The following is a 24125-nucleotide window of genomic DNA, read 5'->3' on the forward strand; positions in this document are numbered from 1 at the left end:
AAATTGGTCGATTTTTAACTTAGTACAAAGCTAAGACTTGACGGGCGAAGCTTAGCTACCACGAGTTTTGAGCGAGCCTCTTCGGTTCTCCGTAAATCAGAGCCTCTGATAAATTTTTTTGAAGGGGTACTTCCTTTGCTGATGCAAACATTTTTGTTGCTAACACGGCAGGCTCCACTAGTTTATTAACAAGTCACGATGCTTGGATAAAGAAAATCTGTTGAGATCAATAAACAGATCATCCATCGCCTTCACCGTGCCCGTGTTTGGGAGATTTAGTACCCCCATGTCGGCATGCTGTCAAAGTTTTGCTCAAAAATAAGGTTTGCTAATTAACAAAGATATACATGCTCCTTCTGAGTGCTGATACACGCGCATCACTGAAGAACTATATGGTACTACGTCAGATGAAGATCGTACGGCATCCGGCCGGGCCTTTCTCCGCCCAGCCTACGAGAGGGGTGATCTAACGGCACTTATAAGAAGGCGCAGGCGGCCATGGAGGTTTGTTACTTGCTACACGGCGGAGTGCTGTTTTAAGCCCCTAGAAAGCCGCCCGTCCGCGCAATCTTCCACCTCCGCCCCGCAAAACTCTCCCCCCCCCGAACCGCCCGCCCGTCCCCTGCAACCGCAACTCAACTCCCCGCCCACTCACTCTATCCAGTCCTCCTCGCCTCGTTATACTCAGTCCAAGTGTCCAGCCATCATCACTACTGCAGCCTGCGCGCGCGAGTTTCGGGATTGCAAGAGGATGCTGACGTTCACGGAGCTAGCTTGCCCGGCGGGCAGCAGCGCCGCCGACGATGCGGTTGACTCGCAGCTGTGGCTGGCCTGCGCCGGGAGCATGTGCTCCGTGCCGCCCGTTGGCGCCGCCGTGTACTACTTCCCTCAGGGCCACGCCGAGCAGGCGGCCGGCGCCGGCGCCGTGGACATGCCGCGCGTCCCGGACCTCGTCCCCTGCCGCGTGTCCGCCGTGCGGTTCATGGCCGACCCGCAGAGCGACGAGGTCTTCGCCAAGATCCGTCTTCTCCCGCTCCGGCGCGGAGAACCCGTGGCGGACGTGGGCGAGGCCGCGGCCGCCCGCGAGCCGCTGCAGCAGGACGCTGACAACAACAAGCCGGCGTCGTTCGCCAAGACGCTGACGCAGTCGGACGCCAACAACGGCGGCGGGTTCTCGGTGCCGCGGTTCTGCGCGGAGACCATCTTCCCGGCGCTGGACTACGGCGCCGAGCCGCCCGTGCAGAGCATCTTCGTGAGGGACGTGCACGGGGAGGAGTTCAAGTTCCGCCACATCTACCGCGGCACGCCCCGACGCCACCTGCTCACCACGGGCTGGAGCAACTTCGTCAACCAGAAGAAGCTCCTCGCGGGGGACTCCGTCGTCTTCCTCCGCGCATCCGGCGAGGGCGGGGGCGGCGGCGAGGTCCACGTCGGCATCCGGCGCGCCAGGCGCGTGTTCTGCGGCGCCGACGTCGAGGGCCCCTCCTCGGCCGCCTCCGGGTGGGACCACTACCGGGGCCTGATGCGCGGCAATGCGAGCTCCGGCAACGACGGCGGCGGCAAGGGGAATAATAACAACAAGGTCACTGCGGAGGACGTGGCGGCGGCGGCGAGGCTGGCCGCGGCAGGGCAGGTGTTCGAGGTGGTGTACTACCCGCGGGCGAGCACGCCCGAGTTCTGCGTGCGCGCTGGCGCGGTCAAGGCGGCCATGCAGGTGCGGTGGTGCCCCGGCATGCGCTTCAAGATGGCGTTCGAGACCGAGGACTCGTCGCGGATCAGCTGGTTCATGGGCACCGTCGCAGGCGTCTGCGCCGCCGACCCCGTCCACTGGCCGCAATCGCCCTGGCGGCTCCTCCAGGTACGCACTGCGTCGATCACTCACAAACTTCTGTCTGGAGATTCTCTTGAACAGATCACCAGAGCCGAAAGGATGTGGTTAATTCTCTCCCCTTGCTGAATTCATTGTCGCATCGCAGGTGAGCTGGGACGAGCCGGAGCTCCTCCAGAACGTGAAGCGCGTGTGCCCGTGGCTGGTGGAGCTCGTGTCCAGCATGCCAAACCTCCACCTGCCGTCTTTCTCCCCGCCGCGCAAGAAGCCGCGGATCCCGACCTGCGCCGACTTCCCCTTGGACGGCAGCCACTTCTTCCTCCAGCCACCGTTCGCTCCTCTCGGTCTCAACCCCAGCTCGCTCGCGCAGCACGGCCACCACGGTTTCTCCTTCTTCCCCTTCCCGGGCAGCGGTGGTACACCTCCAGCTCCTGCTCCTCTCGCGGGCGGCATACAGGGAGCCAGGCATGCGCACTTCGGTCCGTCTCCGTCCTCGGTGGATCTCCGCAACAGCAAACACCCGCGGTCCAGCCTACGGCCGCACACTGACATCCGCCACCCCGCAGCCCCCGCTCTGGTGGTCGCTCCTTGCGCGCCAGGAATCAGCACCGACCTGACGATCGGCAATGGCACCTCGTCCGTCCGCGAAGACGACGTGGCCACGTGCGCTCTGCCCAAGGCGCCGCCGACGCTTCAGCTCTTCGGACAGGAGATACTGACCGAGGAGCAGATGATGAAAGCCAGCAGCAACACCGGCGGTCTGACGCTGACATCCTCGCCCAACTCGGAAACCGAGAAAGCGGCCGATGTCTCGGAAGGCTCCGACTCCGTGGTGACCCAGGGCAGCACGAGTAGCAACAACAACAACAGCACGTCCTCTTGGAGGCTGCGATGGTTCGGGGACAACGGCAGCGGCCAGGCATCTGAGCTTCTTGGGCTGCAGCCGGGCCAGTGCAAGGTGTTCGTCGAGTCGGACGCCATCGGCCGCAACCTTGATCTCTCGCAGCTGAGCTCGTTCGAGGAGCTCTACTCCCGCATGTCTGACATGTTTGACATCGAGAGCGCCGAGCTGAGGAACAATGTGCATTACCGCAGCGCCGCCGGCGAGGTCAAGAACGTCGGCGATGAGCCCTTCAGGTGAGCATGCAGAAAAATGCCAACTTTTCTTCAGTCATTGTTGTGAATTCTTGACCTGAAACACGGTGCCTTTTTCTCCGACTTTTGCAGAGCGTTCGTGAAATCGGCCCGGAGGCTGACTATTTTTGCAGAAGCTGAATAACTTGAGGGCGCCCGGCCACTCCTGGTCCTAGCGAGCAATAAGCCGAATTATTATTAGCTTTGGATTTCTTCTCGATGCAGTGTTGAGTTCACCTCGTTTCCCTTTCCGTTTACATTTTTCGCTCGTCGTACTACAGTACTCAAACAAATTCAATGCGCGACTCTGCTTTTCTTGATTTGCATTCTGCGGATTCAGATTTCGAAACTTATGCATGTTCAGAAGATCGAATGCTCTTGACCTCTGACCGTTGCCCCAACCCGGTCCAAGGAGACGAGATTAGCAGGCCTCGAGCTTAACATTTACTAGGTGCCGCCGCGCTTTCTGAATCTGGTGGTCGGTCTGACTCTCGGCTCCGGGCATTTCATATGTTTCCTTCTTCATTTGTCTTTGCTTATCCTGCTCCTGCCTCCTTTCGGGGCATTAATGCCTCCGGGGATTCCTTGTCCTATGCTTGCCGTGGCAAACATAACTCTGCTGTCTGGCTATTTAGCCCGTGGTATTGTTGCATGAGATGGACATCCCATCTAACCGGACCAAAAGAACAGTGCCTGCACCGCCGACCATTCCATTGTTGTCCTGCTCAGCACGGATCCTCTTTGAGAGTTCTCCGGCATCTAAAAAGAAGTTCTCCAGATTTCTTCCACTGTCCCTGAAAACATGTGTGGAACCACTGGCGTACGTATCTGCGACGCGATCCTGCTGGGTATCCGGCTTGCAGTCTGTGCCTAACTTTGGGGATTTGCACCCTAGCTTGTTCTTGTTACTCCAGCTAGCACGACATAGCTGCAATTAATCAACAAAAAGTTGGTGTAGATAGATGTAAACATGCTCGGTCGGGCTTTTGACCATTCGTCGGAAGACAGAGATGGCTCCGTCCCCGTCACATGTCTGGACTCGGTTTGCTTGTCCGGTAAATGTTCTTGACCACGTCCGTGTCATCGAGACAGACGACATCACTGGAAGGTGAGGGAGAAGAAGTGAAGCAAAGCCAGCAAGGCATTAGGTGTGTATTTGGTTTGAGCCCAAGTTTGCCCCACCAACAATTTGGTGTGCCAAATTTTTTGGCATGATTTTGCTTGCACATGAATTGATAAATTTTCGCCAAAAAATAAAATGAACTAAAGTTGGTCAAAGGACATTGGCATGTCAAATACGTAATCATCCAAACAAAGACTAAATTTTGGTACCAAAAATTGACACGATACATATTGGCTTGAATCCAAAAATACCCTGCTAGCCACTAGTAGGTCAGAAAAATTTACAAACGAAAGATGTCAATGAATCGCAGGCCACAAGGGCATGGTCCGCGAACGATAGGGACTAGGCAGGTGCTTGCGATCGGATGTGCGCTTTTGAAGGAGGAGCCGTAGTCCCCGCGTTACACGGACATATGATGCCGAGGGGTTAGCCTCTCGTATTCACAACAGAGGAGTCACAGACGCGCTCACCTAGCCATCAGTTCATTGTTTAGACAGGGAGCAGTGGCGGAGGCAGGGGGTCAGTAGGGGCTCTGGGCACCGTATGATTTAGAAATTTTAATTCTATTTTTTTTTATGAAACAACCATCAACGGGTTATATTCATTGTCAAAGACGCCGCCGGAAGAGTCCGACAGCAGGAAAATGATCCAGTTTATGAGAAAAACCGGACCCGAAAACCTTACAACCAACACAAGGCCACACAACCTAGCAAGCACTAGACCAGAGCACAGCCAAACCATACCGGTCCAGCCGCGCCTGAAGACAAATAACAATACAACAACGACAACGACGCAATCATATGGGCTACAGAAAGAAAGAACCCCAAACTCGACGCCTCCCGGAAGGTAAACGACGCCAAAAGACGTCGTCGTTGAGCAAACTAGCGCCACTGGAATTTGGGCTTTTGCCCCATGAGATGCAAGAATGCCGAGGCTTCGCAATGACGCCACCAAAGAAGAAAACGACACTCGAAAGCATCGCCGCACAGAGGCTGTGCAAATCTTTCGCCCGAAGCACTGCGATTACCACATCCAGACTGCCGACTGCCGTAAGGACAGCCCGCACCGCATAACCAGAAGTCGCCAGCCCCGCACCATAGGACCCTTCACCGAAGAGCACCACACCTGTCGAGACTGGTTCCGGGCCGCCACCGCACAGATCCGGGCGCGAAGGCCCCGATCCGGCCAACCAGCAGCAGCCATAGTCGACCTCCACTGCACCCGCGCCCAAATCGACGCCTACACGGCCACCACCGACCGCAGCACCTCCGCGCCCGAAACGACGCCCAACACCGCGAGCACCTTACTAGTCCCCTGATCCGCCGAGAACCAAGCCCCAACACCTGATCTGAGGGGCGCGAGAGCCGCCCAGACCAGGCCCGCCATGCCCCTAGTTTTAAGAACCGGACCGGACCGGCGGTTGAAAAAACAGGAACCGACACCTCTGCCGGTCGGTTAAGCGGACTGGACCGGGCAGCCAACTGGAAGAAACAAGGTCGAACCGGCAGTTTTTCTACGAACCGAGGAAAAACCAGGGTTAACCGGTCCGCAGCTGCAGGCACACCAATTAGCAAACTCGGTAAAATATATATCCTCATGCAGGAATCGAACCTAGGACCTGTCTGGGTTAGCCCTGAAAGCGGCCAGCCATAAGCCCACGGCTGCTTTTGTGATAAAGTAAGGAGCTGAGCCTACTTAATATTACTTTCATACTAAAATAATGGCAATTTCTTAAATTCCAGTCCAACTATTGTACCAAATAAACCGGAGGTTGGACCGGTGAACCGGGAACCGGCAGCCTCACCGGTTCGGTCACCGGTTCAGTTTTCAAAACTAGGGCCACGCCGCCAATGGCACGCACGCGCCACCGCAACCCCGCGCCACCCACCTGCACATCGCGCTGCCAACCCGCGGCGCCACCTCATGCCATTGGAGAGGAGATAGCGCCCTGCCGGCACCTTCCCTGGACGCGCGCGGCTTTGCCGGCGCCCCCTCTAGCGGCGGTGAGGCGGAGGAGAGGAGGAGGCGGCCCTAGGCCGGGGAGGCTAGGCTTCCCCCATGTCGCTAGAGGAGGGCGACGCGGGGTCGGGAGTTGGGGTTAAAAAAGTCATTATCATCCCTCTAATTCTATTTAGGTCCTTACTATTTTGTGCTATAAGTTAATCCTATGTATGTTTATGCTTTAGCCCCCTAATAATTGTATTCTCTATTCTGATCTTCTTTTCCGGCCTCCGACCGTGCCAGGGAGATGTCCTCCTACCGATCTTAGAAAAAGGAATGTTGAATCGAGGAGAGCCTATTTCTCGTGATTGATGTCTGGCGGGCCGAGGGGCAGGTTTGGTAGTCAAGTCTAGGACTTCGGGTACGACTTGCCACGCTTCGTGCCGCAAGTGTTGGGCGTGCTAGTAATAATCCTGGACTTTTAATTGTTTGCCTTGTCGGGATTGCAAAACTAGTTTGTCAATGGTACGTACGGGCAACCATTATGATATGAAGAGGTTCTTGTGGTGTGATGTTTCGGCCGAGAAGCTAGAATTTTGCTCCAGTATTCAGACTTCAGTCATTTCTTCGTTTTATGCAACGGCTTCAGTCTCAAGTTATCGAAAGATGAAGAGATCCCTTTCAGCGTTGTTTGCGAAAACTTTGCAACTCTCTGTACTGCACGTACGTAAGTGAGAGATGCGTCCAAGTTACTGCTGCAAATGACAAAGCAAAGGCAACACGCGTACCGCGAAGCATGTCCATGTGATGTGCGCCTGTGCGGCTGCGGCTGGAGGGTCCTTGTCACTTTGAACTAACCCGGTGTTTTGTTTTGCAGGCGCTCGTGTAGTCGTGTTCCGGCTGCTGGTCGCAGGCTGACAGTAATGTTCCGTTGTCGTCTTCGGTGCTTGTTTATGTAAATAACTCTTGCTGTCTGGCTGCTACCGATTGATTTCCCCTTGAAACAAGGAAGCGAACGATGCTTGTTGGTAAATTGACGTACGCTGAGGAACCATAAACAAATGCGTGGTCGCTTCCATGTCAAATCACCCAAACTTGGACGCGGTACCGAAAAAGGAAAGAGCAGAGGAATGTACGAAGATTTGATTGGAGATGGAGCAGAGGATGTGATGTCAAGATGAGATGAAATGAGAGATGGAGGGGCGAGACGAAATAAAAGAAATTAAAGCATCGGTGCGGTGCGCAGATGCGATTGCGGAGGGTCCGGTCCGCCTTGTTGGGCTGCCTGCCTGCCCGCTTGCGTTCAGTGCCAGGTAGAGTACTAGTACTTCACCATGTGCATTGTGAAACGAGAAGTCGGAAGAGTCAAGAAGTCAACGAGAGGGCGCCGTGGCACGCTGCACCATGCCGGCCTCTCTGGGGCATCCTCCCCGTCTCGCCTCAATGCCTCATTATCTGCTCCTAGGAACAGCACTCCAATTAATTAGCATCTGATCATATCGATGAGACAGGGAGAGAAAGTCGTCTGGGTGATGCGGCGGTGACGGATCGAGGAGCGCCAGAGCGACTGGAAGAATGTTCCGCCCCCTGTCGATCTCCTCCCCAGCCACGGTTTGACCGTCCGTCCTGGACACTCCAGCTGGTACCTAGCGGCTAGCGATGCATTCCCCAAGGGCCATGGATGCACGGCCACCGCAAAACTTTCCCTCGCGCGTTTACCTCTTTCTCCTTGGGAGAAATGGTGGAAGGCCGTCCGTGGTTTTGCCAGCGAGTTACTAACAAAACTAATCAGTTCGTTTTTAGACCACACGAGACACTGACGGTAGGCAAGAGAGAGTGCATGAGATGCGAACCGTGCAACCCTTGTCTCTTTGTGATGATCACGATATACTACTTCGATGAGCCAGCGCAGTACTCCGGCGGAAGGAAAAGAAAACAAACAGTCATGCATGCGCCAAGTACTGGAGCACATCAGGAAGCGGGCTAGTACTACTTCACTCGATGAACTTTCTAAAAGCGCGCATCATCACCTCACGTGCGCGCGCACGGTTAGGAAGACGACGTACGGACCCCCCCCCCCCCCCCCCCCACCCCACACCCCCAGCGCTTAGGCCATACGCGCGCACCGGCACAGTAGGCAGGCACAGTAGCGCATCTGGAGTGTAGTATAGGCGCCTTGATTTCAGCGCCCCCACGGCAGCATCACAGGGAGACATGCATATGCATCGCGATCGACACTGGCTTCACCGATCCCGACGCCTGCATGCCCCAGCTCGGTAGATGATGTTTCTGCTAGTAGTACTAGCGTTTTTCTAATGTTGGTTTGACCGGCGTAGCTAGCGTAGCGAGCCTCGGGCACGGAAAACCGGCGGGACTTCCTCCGGTGCCGGGGCTCGGTGTTCCCGGTGGAAGCTAGCGAAGGAGGGGAGGAGAGCGTGCGTCTGGTTGGTTTTGATTAATTTGTTTTTGTGCATGAACGCGCGGTAGCTCTTGTTTGTCAAAGCTTTGCCTCGGTTGTTGGGCACCCGAGCGGACCGAGAGCGTGCGTCTGGTAAATGGAATGGAAGGCTCCATGCATGCCATCCTGTGCGCACGAACGTCCTTGGGCACGGCTACCATGGCCGTCCTTGACTCCTCCTGCGCGGGGATCAACACACATTGATTAATGAAATTAATGGCAGCGCATCCTCGGTTCCGCGTCTACCGGTGGCCTTCTGCAGAACTAATTAATTTGGTCTTATCGACTCTTAGAGGCCTCACCCCGTTCAAAGGATAGCAAAACTTAAAGAAAAGCAAAACTTAGGGTTGTCAGGAGGTGACACATGTCGTCCTAAGAAATTGACAGGTTCATTCCTACGGGGAAAAAGAGGTTGGGCCTAATGTTCAATTTCCTCAAAAAACAAAAAAATTCAATGAGATTCCTAAGGCCTCTCCCAATGCTTGTATTCTAGCACGTCATTTTAGACATTTTGTTGACATGACAACCTCTTAATGATAAAACCATCTCTTATGCTAGCGACTGTCTCTTCACGCAAACCAACACAAAGTCATTAATTCTCTCTCACAAAGTGTTACTTTAGATACGACAATAAGAGACAATTCATTGGGGGTATGGTTTCTAGCATTTATTATAGGCTAAGGACAACACCTATGCATTGGGAGTGGCCTAAGAAATCAATTTGCTTGCTTTCTACGATACTAATGCATCTACAGTGAACTTTTCTTTGGAATCCTGAATCCTTAGGTTTCCTATAAAAATCCTGTGAAACGAATGAGTAATTTGTTCGTTTGGACCTTTTTCTTTTTTCTAAACATCTTACCGAATCTCTGTGAAATTACTGGGTTCGAACTGTCAAATTAAGCCCTCTCATGAAACCGTATGACACTCTGAAGATTCTGAAAAAATGACAGCAGATTGCCTGTGTTACCGAGGCAGTAAAAAAAGTACAACTTGCAATGCCCATTATTGCACACGACACGTCGAAAAGACATTTTTCTCAAGGGTCAAGGCTATTGCAGAATCTTACACATCTTATACTCCACATCATAGTAATGGAGTAAAACAACTTCAAAAGTATATTACTGCAGTATTAACTTGTCTACTTGCTAATTAACCTGGCTACCCACCACGCTACAGGTACTCCGTCTTCGGCACCGACAGGAAAATAAGACGGTCGAAGACCGACCATTGTTGGATTTTCTCTGTACCTTCGATCGAGACGCTAAAGATAATCCAGACAATCTACATGGGGCACGTGCCCCACATAGTCTTGCGGGGCGGCGCGCTTTAAGATCGGGGGAAAAGATCTGCAACGTCCTTCCCCTTCCTCAATGCTCCCTCCTCCGAATTGGATTTCCCAATTTCATTCCCAGCTCCAACCCTCGAATCCCCTTCCCCCGATTACTCTCTTTCTCCCAGTCCTAGCCGGCGTGGAGGCAGGCCCGCACTGTCACGGAGGGGTGTCGTGGAGGCGACGGGGCGTCGGCAGCAGAACACCTGGTGGGGATGCGACGAGGTAGCTTCGCGGCGGCGGTGGAACAGTGCGGCAGCGTGGTGTGGAGAGGCGGCATGGAGGCGGCAGGGCGATGCTGGCAGCACCCGGCGGATCCCTGCGTGTGGAGCACCTCTCATGAGGCAGCGCCAGTTTGCGCCAATTGCAGTGGTTGAAATCGTTGCCGGCCTGCAGCCATATTTCGAAGATGGGCACGGGGAGGGGCCATCGTCTAGTAGTCTGGCCATGATCCTCGGCTGAGTCGGCTCTATTGGAAATTGTGCTGCCACGAAGGGGCCGGAAGGCGTACGGGACCTCGCGGCAAGAAGCCGAAGAAATTGTTGGAGATGTCTCTGGACACTGAACCAGCAGCTTTCCCTTGGGCGGTCGCTTGGCGCTTGCCTCTTGATGCATGGCAGCTCGACACCAGCAATAGAAGCACCAGGAGGAACATCATTGAAGCTCACATGACCTCCTGTGCTTGGAAGTATCCGGCCATGGAAAGGACAGATGGAGGCGTATGCATTGTTTTTGGAAATCTCCCTCATGTTGTGTTAGCTAGCTTATATATTTTCTTTGGAATTTGAGATGAAATATGGATTATTTTGTATTAGAAGAATAACGTCATGTTATTTGGTTCTACTTGTCATGTTATTTTGGTCATAATTGTCGTGTCGTGTAGTACTAGTTGTTATGTCGTGTACTTCCTTGCCATGTCGTTCGGTCCTAGTTGACATGTTGTTTGGTGCTAATTGATTTATATGCCGTGCACTATTAGTTGTCATGTTGTTTGGTCCTACCTAGTTGCAATGTCGCATACTATCTAATTGACATGTTGTTTACCCATAATTGACATATATTTTTGTCGTACTTGCCATATTGTTTGGTCTTAGTAGCCACGTCGTGCGCTATTAGCTCCCATACTGTAATAGTCCGAGAGCAACCCTTTTCCTTTTGAGCCCTTTTGGACTGTTTTGTAATTTAATTGTTGTCATCATGTTGTCATGCTCATATCATCATCAACATTGTTGCCATGTCATTAGCATCATCTCACATGTCGCTCGCACAAAATGTCACTTCTTTTGTGTGCTCATGTGTTTGTCATTTGTTGTGTTTCTAAAAGCTTAACATTATTTTATAAAAAACCTAATTTGAGTTTGATAATATAATTCCAGGTCTAGTTAAACCTACACGCTCTCTCTTCTTATTTTGTTTCAAACTCAAAATTAATTAAATTCGTGTGCAGTTGTTTGTTGTGCCTAAAACCAACCCATCTAAGCCAAACCCTAACCCTAGCCTATTAATCCCCTCCCTCTCCTCTTTTCTCTCCCTCTATTTCCTCCTGGCCGCCGCTGCCAGCATCTCTTCTTCTTCCTCTTTTCTTCTTCCTCCCGAAGCCAGCTTCCCTGGCCCGATCTCCCCGTTGCCTCCTCCCATGGCCGGTCACCCTCGCTCCCCGCGCCTCTCCGCCTCGCCGCGCGCCCTCCTCTCCCCGCACCCTCTCTCTCCCGGCTGCTGCTCGTGCCGTGAGCCCCACGCGCGCACCACCTGCCGCTCCCGAGCTCCCTCTTCCCGTCACCCGCTGCCGTCGCCTCCACCAGCGCCTCCCCTTCGACCGAGCGTTGCCTGCCTTGCTCCCTGCGCCGCCCGTCCAGCCGTCTTGCCCGCGCCTCTCCACCACGCCGGCGACCACCTGCCCGTGCGCGCCATGCCGCCTCTCCCCGTCGCCCGTAACCACCTCGCCGGCCCGCTCCGCCTCCCTCTTCCGAGCGCCTCCATCTCCCCTGCGCTGCCCTGCCTGCTGCTCGCCGCCAGGTGCCACCAGCCGCAGGCCCGAAGCAGCTCCCTCCTCCTTGGCCCATCTTCTCCAGCCCGCAGGCCCAAGACAAGCAGGCCCGTGCCCTCTTTCCCCTGTTGTTTTTCTTTCTTTTTCCTGAAATTGTTGCCTGACGTGTGGGCCCTGCTGGTCAGCGCCTCCGTGTGCTCGCTGCTGTTGCTTTTGTCCGCTGCTGTGCTGTTTGCCGCAGCTCCGCGAGTGCTTCGTTGCGCCACTGCCCAAGACCTTGTTGTGCGCGGCGACGACCGACGAACCACGGAGTCAGAGCCTTGAACGACTACTTCGCCTACGACGGCTACAACGTGTACGACTACTTCGTCTACGTCGGCTACTTCCTCTACATCGCGACGCCGCACGTATCCAAGGTATAACGAGCGACCGTTCCGTGAGCCGACCGTGCTTTGACGTAGACCCGTAGGTTACGACCGATGATATTCATGTGTTGTATGAGATGTCCGTGATTGTACCAATAGTATTAGTTGCAGGTACGTCGTTGCCACCGGCGTGTGCAACCCCGACCTAGTCGGATCTTTGTGTTATTCTTGTTAAATCATGTGTTGCACCTATTCATGTCATTGTCATGCATGATGATACAACTATAATGTTGAGTGTAGTTAATCCATTAACTCTGTTTCTTTGCATATGGAGTTGTATAGATGCTATGTGTAGTATTTTCGGACTCCATTTAACTTGGTAAAATTATATATCGGATTTACTTTCAGAATTCTTAAGATGTCATGCATCATCCCTATGTCACGCATCATCCTTTGTTTGCGCATATTAAATACCATGTGTATCTTGTATGCTTATACTTTCCTTTTATGTCGTGTATTTGCTTCTTCCTCGCTAATCTTCGATTCCTACGACTACGCTGGTGTTCTTCTTCCAGGATTCTTGCTCAATTCCGGGCAATTGAGTACTCCAGGCAAACATCCCTTCCTTGACCATGTTGATTCTACCTATTGCTTCTCCCTTAATCTTGCATTAAGTTACGATCTCAGTCTTGTCACGATGCCTCTAGGTTGCATAGCTTTTAGTCAGCTCTACTTAATTGTCTTTTGTCTTGTTACTTGTCCTAATACCATGTCACCTGTTTGCTTGTTGCCCTAGTTCTTGGTCATTAGATGTCATGCTTAGACTGCTAGTCTACTGTCCTTACTTTGGGGTTTCACAATTGCTACATCCACATGCTACTTCCTCTATTTAAATTGCAATTATTAAACTGTGATATGATATTTAACTGTAACAAGGCAACGATGGGAGGCCGTGCTCTAACGCATTGGTGATTTGTTCCATTTGCGCCGACCTAAGGACTGAGTTCTCGTTTTTGCCGATCCAAGAAACTTCACGCTAACCGCTCGTGGGAGAAGATATGACTTCCCCCGCGACTTAGTACTTGATCCTCAGCTCTTCCAGGGGCCACATAGTTCGGGCGTTCCATTTGGCATTTGCATTGCATGTACACAGAGATTTGTGGAGACTTGTTGGTGACTTTGCATTCATATAGGATTGCGGCACTAGTCTGGAGTGGTCATCCTGCAGGCCCTGAACCACTACGAGCTGTCCACGCAACTCTTGAGTCCGTACGACGCTTCGGCTGGGCTCTCGTTTCGGATAGACTCAATTGGGTGGTCCCCCTGGATTAGTTGTGGAACTTGGAAATGTCGTGTCGCTCAATCCAGCCAGCGCACATTTGAGTGTGAGCATGCTTGGTATTCGTGGGTTAGTCGAACGTGTACGGGTAAATTGGTGCACCCTGCAGGGATAAATCTTTCGGAAAGCCGTGTCCGCGGTTATGGATGACTTGGTTGGTCATTACTTGATCATAGAGAACTTAATCATTTTAATCAACTTAATCTCATAAACTTGAGTAGTAATTAGCCTTAATCATGGATATGCTTAAAACTGCTTAAGTGTGAGTGTCCTTTGGATTGCTTCCTCACACGGTGTTGAGGGGGAGATATAAGGATTGTGTTGTTTGGTGTTTAGTAACTAGGTTAATCACCTCACTTAGTAGACGCGTCTTATCCTCTATTTAGACGATGTCATTAGTGTGTCTCTCCAGATATATTGCTGCTGCATAATCCCACCATATTTATCTATCCTTTGAGACTGATTGCATATTTAGTTTAGTTCTTCCCGTAAGTCTTGCTTTCTTCAGAGGTTCCAGCAGAGCAGGTGAGCCGCTAGATTCTTCGTGGAGCACGACGTTGGATTCAATGTTTAGCCAGGAGATCCAGATTAGAGTTCTGAGACTTGTGGCGGGTTTCCTTCCAGCTTCCAGCCTCTTCAGGCCATACTGTATTCTTGTCCGTACTCGGGCATAATTCGACTTCTGCTGATGTAATGATGTAATGTTGGGACATGTGTCCTCTCTTTGTAATATTTGTTATTCTGCTCCTTGTATGAGCTTTGTATTTACTCTCTTCTGTAGAGTTTTGATAATGATATTCATGTTGCAAAATTCTGCGATGAGCACATTAATGCGTGTATGTATTGAGGTGTTTATCGTAGGTTAAAAACCTGAGGCTTGAATTATGCAAAGGTTAGCAATTTGGGGCTAAATTGTATAATTCCGGTCCCGGGGTCTTACACATACCGTGTATTACCTAGTTGCCATATTGTTGGGTTTTTTTGTCCTAGTTGCCATATTATTTGGTATTGGTATCCATATCGTGCGCTATTAGCTCTCATGTCGTGTATTATCTAATTGTCATATTGTTCGGTCCTAGTTGCCAGATTTTTTTTGGGTCCTAGTTAGTTGCCATAATATTTGGTCTTAATTGACATGCCGTGAGCTACTAGTTCTCATGTCGTGTATTACCTAATTGCCATTTTATTTGGTCCTAGCTGTCAGATTTTTGTGTCCTAGTTTCCATGTTGTGCCCTACCAACTCTCATGTCGTGTATTAGCTAGTTGCCATATTGTTTGGTCCTAGTTGCCAGATTTTTTGGTGTTAGTTGCCATGCCGTGCGCTACTAGCTCTCACATCGTTTATTACCTAGTTGGCATATTGTTTGGTCCTAATTGCCATATTGTTTGGTCCTAAATGCCTGATTTTTTGGTCCTAGTTACCATGTCATGCACAACTACCTCTCATGTCATCTCTTACCTAGTTGCCATGTTGTTTGGTCATAGTTGTCATGTTGTTTCATCTTAGTTGCCATGTCGTGCGCTACAAGCTCTCACATCGTTTATTACCTAGTTGGCATATTGTTTGGTTCTAATTGGCATATTGTTTGGTCCTAAATGCCAGATTTTTCGGTCCTAGTTGCCAAATTCTTTGGTCCTAGTTGTCAGATTCTTTGGTCCTAGTTGCCATGTCATGCACAGCTACCTCTCATGTCATGTCTTACCTAGTTGTCATGGTGGTTGGTCCGAGATGCCAAGTTGTTTGGTCATAGTTGCCATATTTTTTATGTCAGTTGACATGTCGTGCGCTACCAACTCCCATATCGTGTATTATTTAGTTGTCATATTGTTTGGTCCTGGTGACCAGATTCTTTGATCCTAGTTGCCAGATTTTTTGTCCTAATTGTCATGTCATGCATTACTACCTCTCATGTCATGTCCTATCTAATTGTCATGTTTTTTTGTTCTAATTGCTATGGTGTTTGGTCATAATTGTTATGTTCTGCACCACCTAGTTTTCATGTGTAGTTTATTTGATCTCAGGTGCCATGTGCTTTATCATTACTCATTTGCATATATTTTTTTACTCCTAGTGATCTTTTGATTTTGATCATAGTTGTCCTATGTTTTTATCATTGCAACTCGTGTGCATGTATCTAGACGCATTCAATTATGTAGGTACATGCGTATCTAGATTCTAGATAAATATGCGAGAAGTATTATGGATCAGAGGGAGTACGATAAATCGATCAAATTTTGTCTAATTTTATGTGATGTGAAAAATTGCTACTGTTTAGAAAAGGAAAAGAGCTTTTTTTTAAGATATGAAAAAAAGAGGTAAAAAAGCTAAAGCGAGGTGGTCTAGATGCCTAAGCTGCACAAGACGATGGGCAGCCTGGGCCGTGGGCCGAAGGGGCTAGACGCTTGGATGCAAAGCAAGGCTGCTGCATGAGCTAGCAAGAGTACGCCGTAGCTGGATGGTACGCGGAGCGCGAGCGGAGACGCAGCCGGACGCACGCACGCTGCTGGGCTTGGTCCGCGCCGTACGTTAAGGATGCGTGGGGAACGTCGTTACGTAGTTCAGTCCAAGATAATCATCCTTGGTGATCTGAATACCCTCCGATGAATACCCACACTCCGCATGGTCTTTTTCTTTGGTTGAATCCCAAAGAGAAGTAAGGCGTGAACCCAAATGTGAAAATGCAGAAATTGGTCGAATGGGAATGCAATATGCACGTAGGCTGACCAGATGCAACCACATCAACAATTGATTTATTTTTTCGCGGGTAACACATCAACAAACGATTTAGCCTTCATAGTCCATGAATTAGCTTCCTCAGCCTCCCAATCAGCAAATTCATGCAAGAATTAAGTCCACCCTCTCCCACCAGACGAAAATACACCTTGAAAGATTGATGATGAGAAGAACCAGAGCCGGGTTATATGAAAACCCACAAGCTTATCAATTTTTTTTTAGAATACCCACAAGCTTATCTGCAACAAAGATCACAAACATTTCAGAATTCCCATGACTGGGCCAGGTCGCATGGAAAGCCCAATATCCGGGCCCATGACAGGGGCCAGAGGCCTAGACATCCGACCATTCCAAAAACCCTAGCCCATCCGACGGCCACCACGCGGCCCAGCCATTAGAACAGCCCAGCCTTAATGAACAGGCCTAACACGATGCAACCTAGTAGAAAGCCCACTACGACAACGCAGCCCACAATATAGAAAGTCAACCCAAGGGGCCAAGCCCATTGTAGCCGGTCTACGTCGAAGAAAGGGATACTCCGGGACTCCGCCGGTGCCCGGTAGGGTTCCGCGTCCAAGGAGAAGAGCAGAGCTCTCGGACCTCGGTTGGGATAGGCGATGGCGATGCTCCGACATGTCGCCGGCCTGGCGCTCCGTCGATCGGCAACTTCACCTGGTGCCGTGGTGGCGCGCTCCTTCGGCAGCCCTGGATGCAGCGGCCCCACCGCCGGCCTCGCGCTCCTCCAGCGGCCAGCACCTCCACCTGCTGCTGCTGCGGCGGCAGCCTCTCGCTTCTTCAGCAACGGCAAATCCAGTAACACTAAATCCGCGGTACGTACATTACCTTAAATTAATCCATTCATTGGCCACCAAGGTACTACGTATTAGCCAGCTCGAATCAAATGCTGAACTGAAACCGACATTGTTTGTTTGGGGAGAGCAATAGCAAATCACAATCTAAAATAATTCTTCACTCGTTCATTCATGTCTTTGGATTGAAAGAAATTTGCTCTGCTCTATTCTGTATGACATCGATTTAGCATATGTTGGAATTTATGCTTCTATATGTAACTAAGCTTTGAGTTTCTCTGTATAGTTAATTAATCATTGCCAATCTCCTTAAGGAGTCTTATTTGATTATAAGAGTGGTATCTGTAGTCTTTACTATTATAAAGATCTCAATTAGTGTCAGTGGTCTGTCACCTTGGTTTAAACAAACCATGGACATTAGAACTTATGTGGATTATTTGCTCCGAGACAATAAATGATAGTATCACTTTTTAAAAACATGTAGTGATTTTTAATAGTCTGTAGAAACATACGAATATTGTGCTACTACTAGATACTAGTAGCCATTCGCTGTTTAGCATATGGCTTCAATTTTAATGTCTGTATATACAAAATACAATTGAAACAACACAGTTCCTGACATATACACTTACAGCGATGACAACATAATGCAAGTGAAACTGAAAAAAGAAGAGTGTTTTGGTCTTTTCGATTGAAATGAATATGATCAATTAGTGCCCAGTCTTCTGTTCATATGCTGCTGTGGAATCAAGGTTGTTACCAGAACATGTATATTCAACTAACCAACACCTAAAAGTAGAAAAACAAGCGCCTTTGAAAAGCCACCACAGTGCTAAATTCCCAAACTGTCCTAGTATTCTTTTTCCTATAGTACAAGACAATGTTAGTACATTATATCTTTGCGGAAGGAAATAATATTAGAAAGGCTGCAAATCTAATTGAGTAGAAAACATGTTTGCTGCTTCTTTTTTGTCATTAATAATGTCAAGTTTGTAATTGCTATAGCTTGACAAGCGTATGGAGGAAACCAAAGAAGCTCTGTACCCAAGGAAGATGCACACCCACGACTCGGCTGCCAAGATACGCATAGTGATGAAATCTTTCAATAACCAAAAGAACAATCTGACGGGGCTTGCACCGTACACTCAGAAGATTGGGTTGCCTGAATCACGATCCTTGTACACCGTGTTACGATCACCTCATATTGATAAGAAGTCCAGAGAGCAATTTTCCATGCATGTGAAGAAAGTATTTGTGGTAAAGAAGGCAGAGACACACGAATTGGCAAAGAAGTTTTTCTGGTTAAAACGGATGCGTATAATGGGTGCTCAGTATGAAATCCATATTAGTTTCAAGACCCGTTTGGATAAAAAGATTGGCTGCAGCAAAGGTGGTGGCCTGCTTCGACAGTAGTTCCAAGACAAAACTGGAGGTGGGCACAGAAAAAAAGGAGGTAATAACAATATAACTGAATGTTCTTCTTTGGCAATTGAATTATCCCCTATTGGAAATAAATCAGTTGGTCGGCAGCTAATGGATTGCTTGGTTTCTGCTTGCTGGCTGCCTGCTTGTGTTGTAGGTACTAGAGCAGCTTCAGGTGGTCTGGCTTGAGTTTAAGCCATACACAAGCTATCCAAGCTAACAGTATGTGGCATGTCATTACCATCGTCATATCTGTTGAGGATGTAGCAGTATCAAATGTACTAGCCATCCATCTGTGTCAAAGATGACGATAATAATATGTGGGGAAGAGGATGGAGCATGTCCAGCTACATTCTACATCATCTCAATCTGCCTGTTGGCGTGAATGTGCTGATAGATCAACAACTGCGACCGAATAGTTTTGTCATATTTTTTCTGCTCTTTTTTTCATTTTATTTGAATAATAGGAAGTTTGAGAGAGAATTCGGGTACTATAGGCAAGACGATGACCATATATAACATAAGACTTCTCCCCCGATTTTGTTTAGTCGAGCCTCTCAGATCTGTCATTATCCCTCGAGAAGCAGAAAGAATAGCAACTCCCATTCCACCCAAGACTTTAGGAATTCCTTGATAATTGGTATAAATTCGTAAGCCGGGTCGGCTGATACGCTTTAAAAAAGTTCTGTTCTATAAGCATCACAGAAATTCCAGTAATCAAAATCTGCGTATCTATCATTGATTTGCTTCCTGTTTGGTTCAAGGACTGAGATGTAGATTCACATTGCATAGAAGATCCTAGACAGATAGATCGATCTGACTCATCTGAGCAGCTAGCTCGCTTGTATTAATCGCGCGTCAGCTAGTGAAACAAGGTGATTATAATTATCTCTGTAGCGAGGGACTAATGGCCAAGATTGGGTGACAGATTGGAATGTAGAGAAACTGCAAACCGAATCACTCATTTTAGTTATTTATATCCACCTCATTTGGCTGCCAGATTATTTATCCACCTCATTTAGTGAAATTATCTGATGCGGATGTACGGAATAATGAGCTGGCAAAGAGAAATTAGGATGCACGAGTTCCTGGATTCAATTTCTTTCTTGATCAGCAAGTATGGTTAAACTACCAGGTGGGATTTTGCAAATATTTGCACTTAACAGCCATCCTGTGAAAGAAAGAAAAAAGGCCTATATAAAAGGGAGGGAGGTGGAGGGGGTTGAATGGCTGCTAGTCCTTTACAAAGGGGAAACACGAATTGGATGCAGTTGTGTTATTGTCCACTGAGATTTTTTGATTCTACTCCAGCATCAGCTGGACTAAAGCCCCTCTCCAGCAAAATCGTCCATCATCTTTCTTCGTCCCATCCTACAATGTTTGCAGTGGCCTCATTAACCATCTTCACAAGGGTGGCCTACAAAAAAAGGATTTGAACGCCACAGTATGAATTAGTAAGTTACATTTTATTGTGAAACACTAATTTAATTGATTCAACTGAATTAAGCTCTAGGGCATGTAAAACTGAAGGAAAAAAAGAAACATATAATGGTAAAGGACGAAGTCATTCAATGAATATTTCTGCAAGCTGGTCTAGACTTCTGCATTTGAATTTGACCTATTTTTTTGTAAGACTGGGCTCTCACACTTGCCCATTGCTGTGCGAGTTTGCCATCAACAATCGCAGAACATACAGACAGATGGAAAAAATTTCAACACCATAGCATCCTAGTCGGATAATCAGATCCAAGAACTTGCAAAAACAATTGTGACCGACACATCAGTGCACAACTGGAAATGCAAATATTTTATTGTAGTGTTTGATACTCCCTCCTTCCCAATTTATATGTTGTTGTTTTTTTCCCCACAAAGGAGGTGGTTTTAGATGAGTAATTAAGAGCTGCATGCAGCATAACCTTTTTTTTTCTCACAGCCATTAGCATGCATACTTACATAGGTGGTTTTCGAAGGCAATAAATCAATGGCCGCGTGCACGAGCCGGCACATTATGCACGCATGCATGAGCACAACCATTAGTTATGCATGCATCTACATGGACACCGAAGCTGTTTGACTTTTGAGCATTTTGCGCCGGTGAATTAAATGATCCTACCACCAGCCTTTGCAAGCGCTGGAGCATGCTGGTATTCACATCCAAACTAAAATGACCTATAAATTGGCAAGGAGGGAGTATATCACAAATAAATCATCCATGGGCTATGAGGGCTCTACCAAGACTATGAGATAGCATGGTATCATATCCAACAACGGAAACTTCCAAAAGGACCCTATTATGACTATGCAACTCCCTCTAGATCTTTGGACAAGATGCTGGTTCCATGCGCATGAAATGAAGTTATTTGACAACAATCTTCTGAATGCATGCATTAGTTCCTTCAGTCTGTTATGGGCCTGAACTGGTATGGGTCTGAAGGTAGGGCACTCTGCCCTTGATCGGTCAGTCATGCTGACTGCCAAGACAAAATGTACGGCCTTTTAGACTTGGGCACAAGATTAAGGATGCAGGTAAAATGCGAATGCTAAACTTCATTTTTGTTCCAACAACTTTCTCTTCTTTCCTCACAATATTAATAAATACTAGAGGTATAGGCTCAATTCTTGATGAAATTACTGAGGGGCTAAATAAAAGCAGCACAAGTAAAAGTGCATTGGGAGTGTAGAATTGCATTTTGATTAAAGCTGGAAAGACTTAAAAGGACTTACATTGTGGATTGGAGAGAGTAACAACTAAACAAATTTATCTAAACTAAGGGCATTCATAATGGTGTGACATCAGTTGTATCTATCAGGTCTACATATGACTACATCTGAGGTGTAAAGGGATTAAAGAGGAAGGAGAAATGTGTCTCTTTTGCAAGGTACAGCTGTAGGATGAACTACAACAATTTACGGGGCGGGGAAGGGTTTGGGATGTTCATTAGCTGTTGGGCCCATTGATAGATACCACTATGAGAGTGGTACTATTTGTAGTTTCTAGGTGGCATGGAACACATAGCTACAACAAGCATTAGATGTGTCCAAAGGGACGACATCAATTTCATTTATTAGCCATGCAGACTTGGGTCTGAACTGCCAAGTTTTCCCTTGATACAAATACAGTAGTGGTCATAGAATGGTTATGTAGCAGACTGACAACTTAAGAACCAAGATGGGACACGAGTATAACAGAAGATTGACACACAAGTTGACACTAACAGTTGCTATGTCCACAACATGATAATATTTGGAGCCTTGCGCTAGTGTGGCAAGGTAGATCCAAAAGTCAATATACAAGCAGCTAACCAACTCAAGAGATAGCATTCTAATTCTAAATTAATGACTTTAGGGGTGCTGCAGTAATCGCCTAACAATGCCTCGCACTGCTGCTGGCCCCATGTCCATTACAAAATATATACTAGGATCAAGATCACATAGCAAAACATCAATGTTCTGAACCAGAGATAGTAGATAAGATTCTTTCGTATTCAGTTGTTTTGCGTCATTCATATGGAGGACAAAAAAAAGTAGACTGAAAATAGATAACTATTCCTAATTCCATTGGGATAACCTTTCAATTTCAGCAGGACAGTTCAGAAATTCCATATATGCTAAGTCAATCAGTTTCAGAAGGAAGTACGGAAATAGCATTAATTATACTAAACAATGCTAAACATTAAGCACATACCACGCTTTCAGGAACTCCTGGAGGAGGTAATGAGAGATTTCTTGGTGGTGGTGAACGCAGATAAGATCTTTTGTCAAAACGCCATTCTCCAATTTTTCCGTAAGTCAGTTCACCCTATGTTTGCACAATGACAATCGTAAACAAGCTTTCACCAGAAGTATATTAATTCATAGTTCTGTTGTGGTGACAGACAAATAGATTTTACATAACAACTGGCAGGCACCATCAAGATGATGACAGATCCTTAAGGTTAAACAGCAGTCACCTTTAATGAATAATCACATCCATAAGTATAATGGATGATGAACGTGTTATCCGATTTCAGGTCCCATGGAGGCTGCAATCAGCATTTAAGCAAATCCTTGATGATATGAGCTGCCATCAGCAAATTTTGAAATGATCTATCATGTGACGGAACTACTAAGCACCTGAATCATAAAATCTTTACGAAGGTTGTGGTGCACACCATGCAATGCACTTGCAACAGCATATGCATACCTACAAATATGAATAAGAAATAAGAAATGAAAAGGTGTCACACATGTCAAGTCAATAAATAATACTACATAAATTGTACTGACATTTCCAAGACCCATCCAAAAGCTTTGTCTGTCTCCACATCCTCTTTCATTTTTAACGAAACATTCATCCATGTTGGAGCAATCTTCTCAAGCTGGGCCTAAAAAGGTTTTGAAGACATCCATAACAGGTGAAATTCATAACTATTTAATGTGAAGAACTACATGAACAATATTTCAGGAACATTACGCTATCTTGGCGTCTAGTATAGCTGAACCAATACTTGTAAAGAAAAACTATTACTGAACCTAAATACTCTATTAATATTCTCACACAAGAAGAACAATACCTTCTTGATGATCACTGGCGAGTTGCCAATAGGATCGATTTTTGAGACAGGGCCTTTTTCTTCAGGAAAGAACTTCCTTAGTATCTTCTCATTATCAGTTGGTTTGATGTAGAAAAACGGAAACGCGGCTGGTTCATCACCATTAGCTAAGTTTGGCAAAGGCCTCACAAAGATGTGATCTGGCTCAGCCATAAGTATATACCTGCAAATCCTTCCATTAGGAAACCAATGAACTAAATCATTAAGCAAGAACAAAGAACAAAATGATATCTGCTTACTCCTCCTTGATGTTTGATTTTCGCAACCATTGGACAAATGCCCAAGGCCTATTTAAGACAATGTAACCCTGAGTAAAACATCATATTAGAAAGAAAGAAAAGCTCATTTCAGCTCCACAAAGGATAACAAACTGGAACATTCAAGACCTCACCTTATCAGCGCCTTCAGGTAGGGGGTCAACTACTAAGGTGGGTATCTCATCCATCAAACCATCTGGTTTTCCAGAGTGGAGGATCCGCGTGAAGCCGCCCATATCTGAGCCAGGCCTGCCTCTCATCTCCTTGTACCAGTAGTGCATTATCCGCGACTGCCACTGGCTGTACAGCGCATCCGTCGCTGTAAGGGCGACGTGGAACCTCTTCGACGGATCCGAGCCGGATTCGAACGAGACAGTACTGTCCTGATCACGACCGCTGCCGCCGAGCAATTTGCGCGGCCCGTCTCGGCCTCGGCCGTAACCCACCATTGTCAAGAAGTTGTAGGTCGCAAAGAAGCAGCCGACCGAGATAAGGATGAGCAAGCAGGGCGAGGCCTTGCCGGCATTCTTCCTCCCACTCATCATCGATGCTTCAATCCAACAAGGTGCGAGCGCACCTCGGGTGGGGCGGATCTAAATGGTGTGCCGGGTGGGCACCGGCACACCCAAAATTTGAGGACGCTGCGAGGAGTGGAGGACGGCCGAGGGCCAGGTCGACGTCGGGAGCGGAGGGGATCGCCGCCAGGAGGGCCGGGGGAGCGTTAGGGTTGGTTGACTTGGGGGCTTGCTCATTGAGTCACTGCAAAGTGTCTTCAGTCTGCTCCCTTGTTGGATACTTTTGG

General features: G+C 48.3%; 3 protein-coding genes and 1 non-coding gene across 5 annotated transcripts; 2 read left to right on the forward strand and 2 right to left on the reverse strand.

The window, feature by feature from the left end:
- Positions 1 to 387: 387 nt before the first annotated feature.
- On the forward strand, positions 388 to 3288 carry LOC100846263 (auxin response factor 8). The gene is made up of 3 exons (XM_003580098.4): positions 388 to 1858; positions 1977 to 2965; positions 3056 to 3288. Exons 1-3 carry the CDS (start codon positions 752 to 754, stop codon positions 3105 to 3107), a joined length of 2148 nt encoding a protein of 715 aa, XP_003580146.1. The 5' UTR covers positions 388 to 751; the 3' UTR covers positions 3108 to 3288.
- Positions 2270 to 2400, reverse strand: MIR160F (microRNA MIR160f). The gene has a single exon (NR_127106.1). It is a non-coding gene; the product is annotated as a microRNA MIR160f (primary transcript).
- A 13468-nt stretch (positions 3289 to 16756) lies between the features above and the next one.
- LOC100824046 (40S ribosomal protein S10, mitochondrial) lies at positions 16757 to 19021 on the forward strand. Of its 2 annotated transcripts, none has more exons than XM_024455929.1 (3): positions 16757 to 17073; positions 18058 to 18505; positions 18612 to 19021. In XM_024455929.1, exons 1-2 carry the CDS (start codon positions 16861 to 16863, stop codon positions 18463 to 18465), a joined length of 621 nt encoding a protein of 206 aa, XP_024311697.1. In that variant the 5' UTR covers positions 16757 to 16860; the 3' UTR covers positions 18466 to 18505; positions 18612 to 19021. The 2 variants fall into 2 exon arrangements, with proteins under 2 accessions (XP_024311697.1, XP_003581436.1); XM_003581388.4 differs by having other exon boundaries at positions 18632 to 19021.
- A 524-nt stretch (positions 19022 to 19545) lies between these two features.
- Positions 19546 to 24125, reverse strand: LOC100846567 (hydroxyproline O-arabinosyltransferase 3). Its single transcript, XM_003580099.4, has 8 exons — positions 23458 to 24125; positions 23306 to 23373; positions 23028 to 23229; positions 22741 to 22838; positions 22588 to 22657; positions 22425 to 22496; positions 22160 to 22273; positions 19546 to 19891 (listed from the first exon to the last, which is right to left on the reverse strand). Exons 1-8 carry the CDS (start codon positions 23866 to 23868, stop codon positions 19826 to 19828), a joined length of 1101 nt encoding a protein of 366 aa, XP_003580147.1. The 5' UTR covers positions 23869 to 24125; the 3' UTR covers positions 19546 to 19825.

Source organism: Brachypodium distachyon, chromosome 5 (assembly GCF_000005505.3).
Source record: "Brachypodium distachyon strain Bd21 chromosome 5, Brachypodium_distachyon_v3.0, whole genome shotgun sequence".
NCBI lineage: Eukaryota > Viridiplantae > Streptophyta > Magnoliopsida > Poales > Poaceae > Brachypodium > Brachypodium distachyon.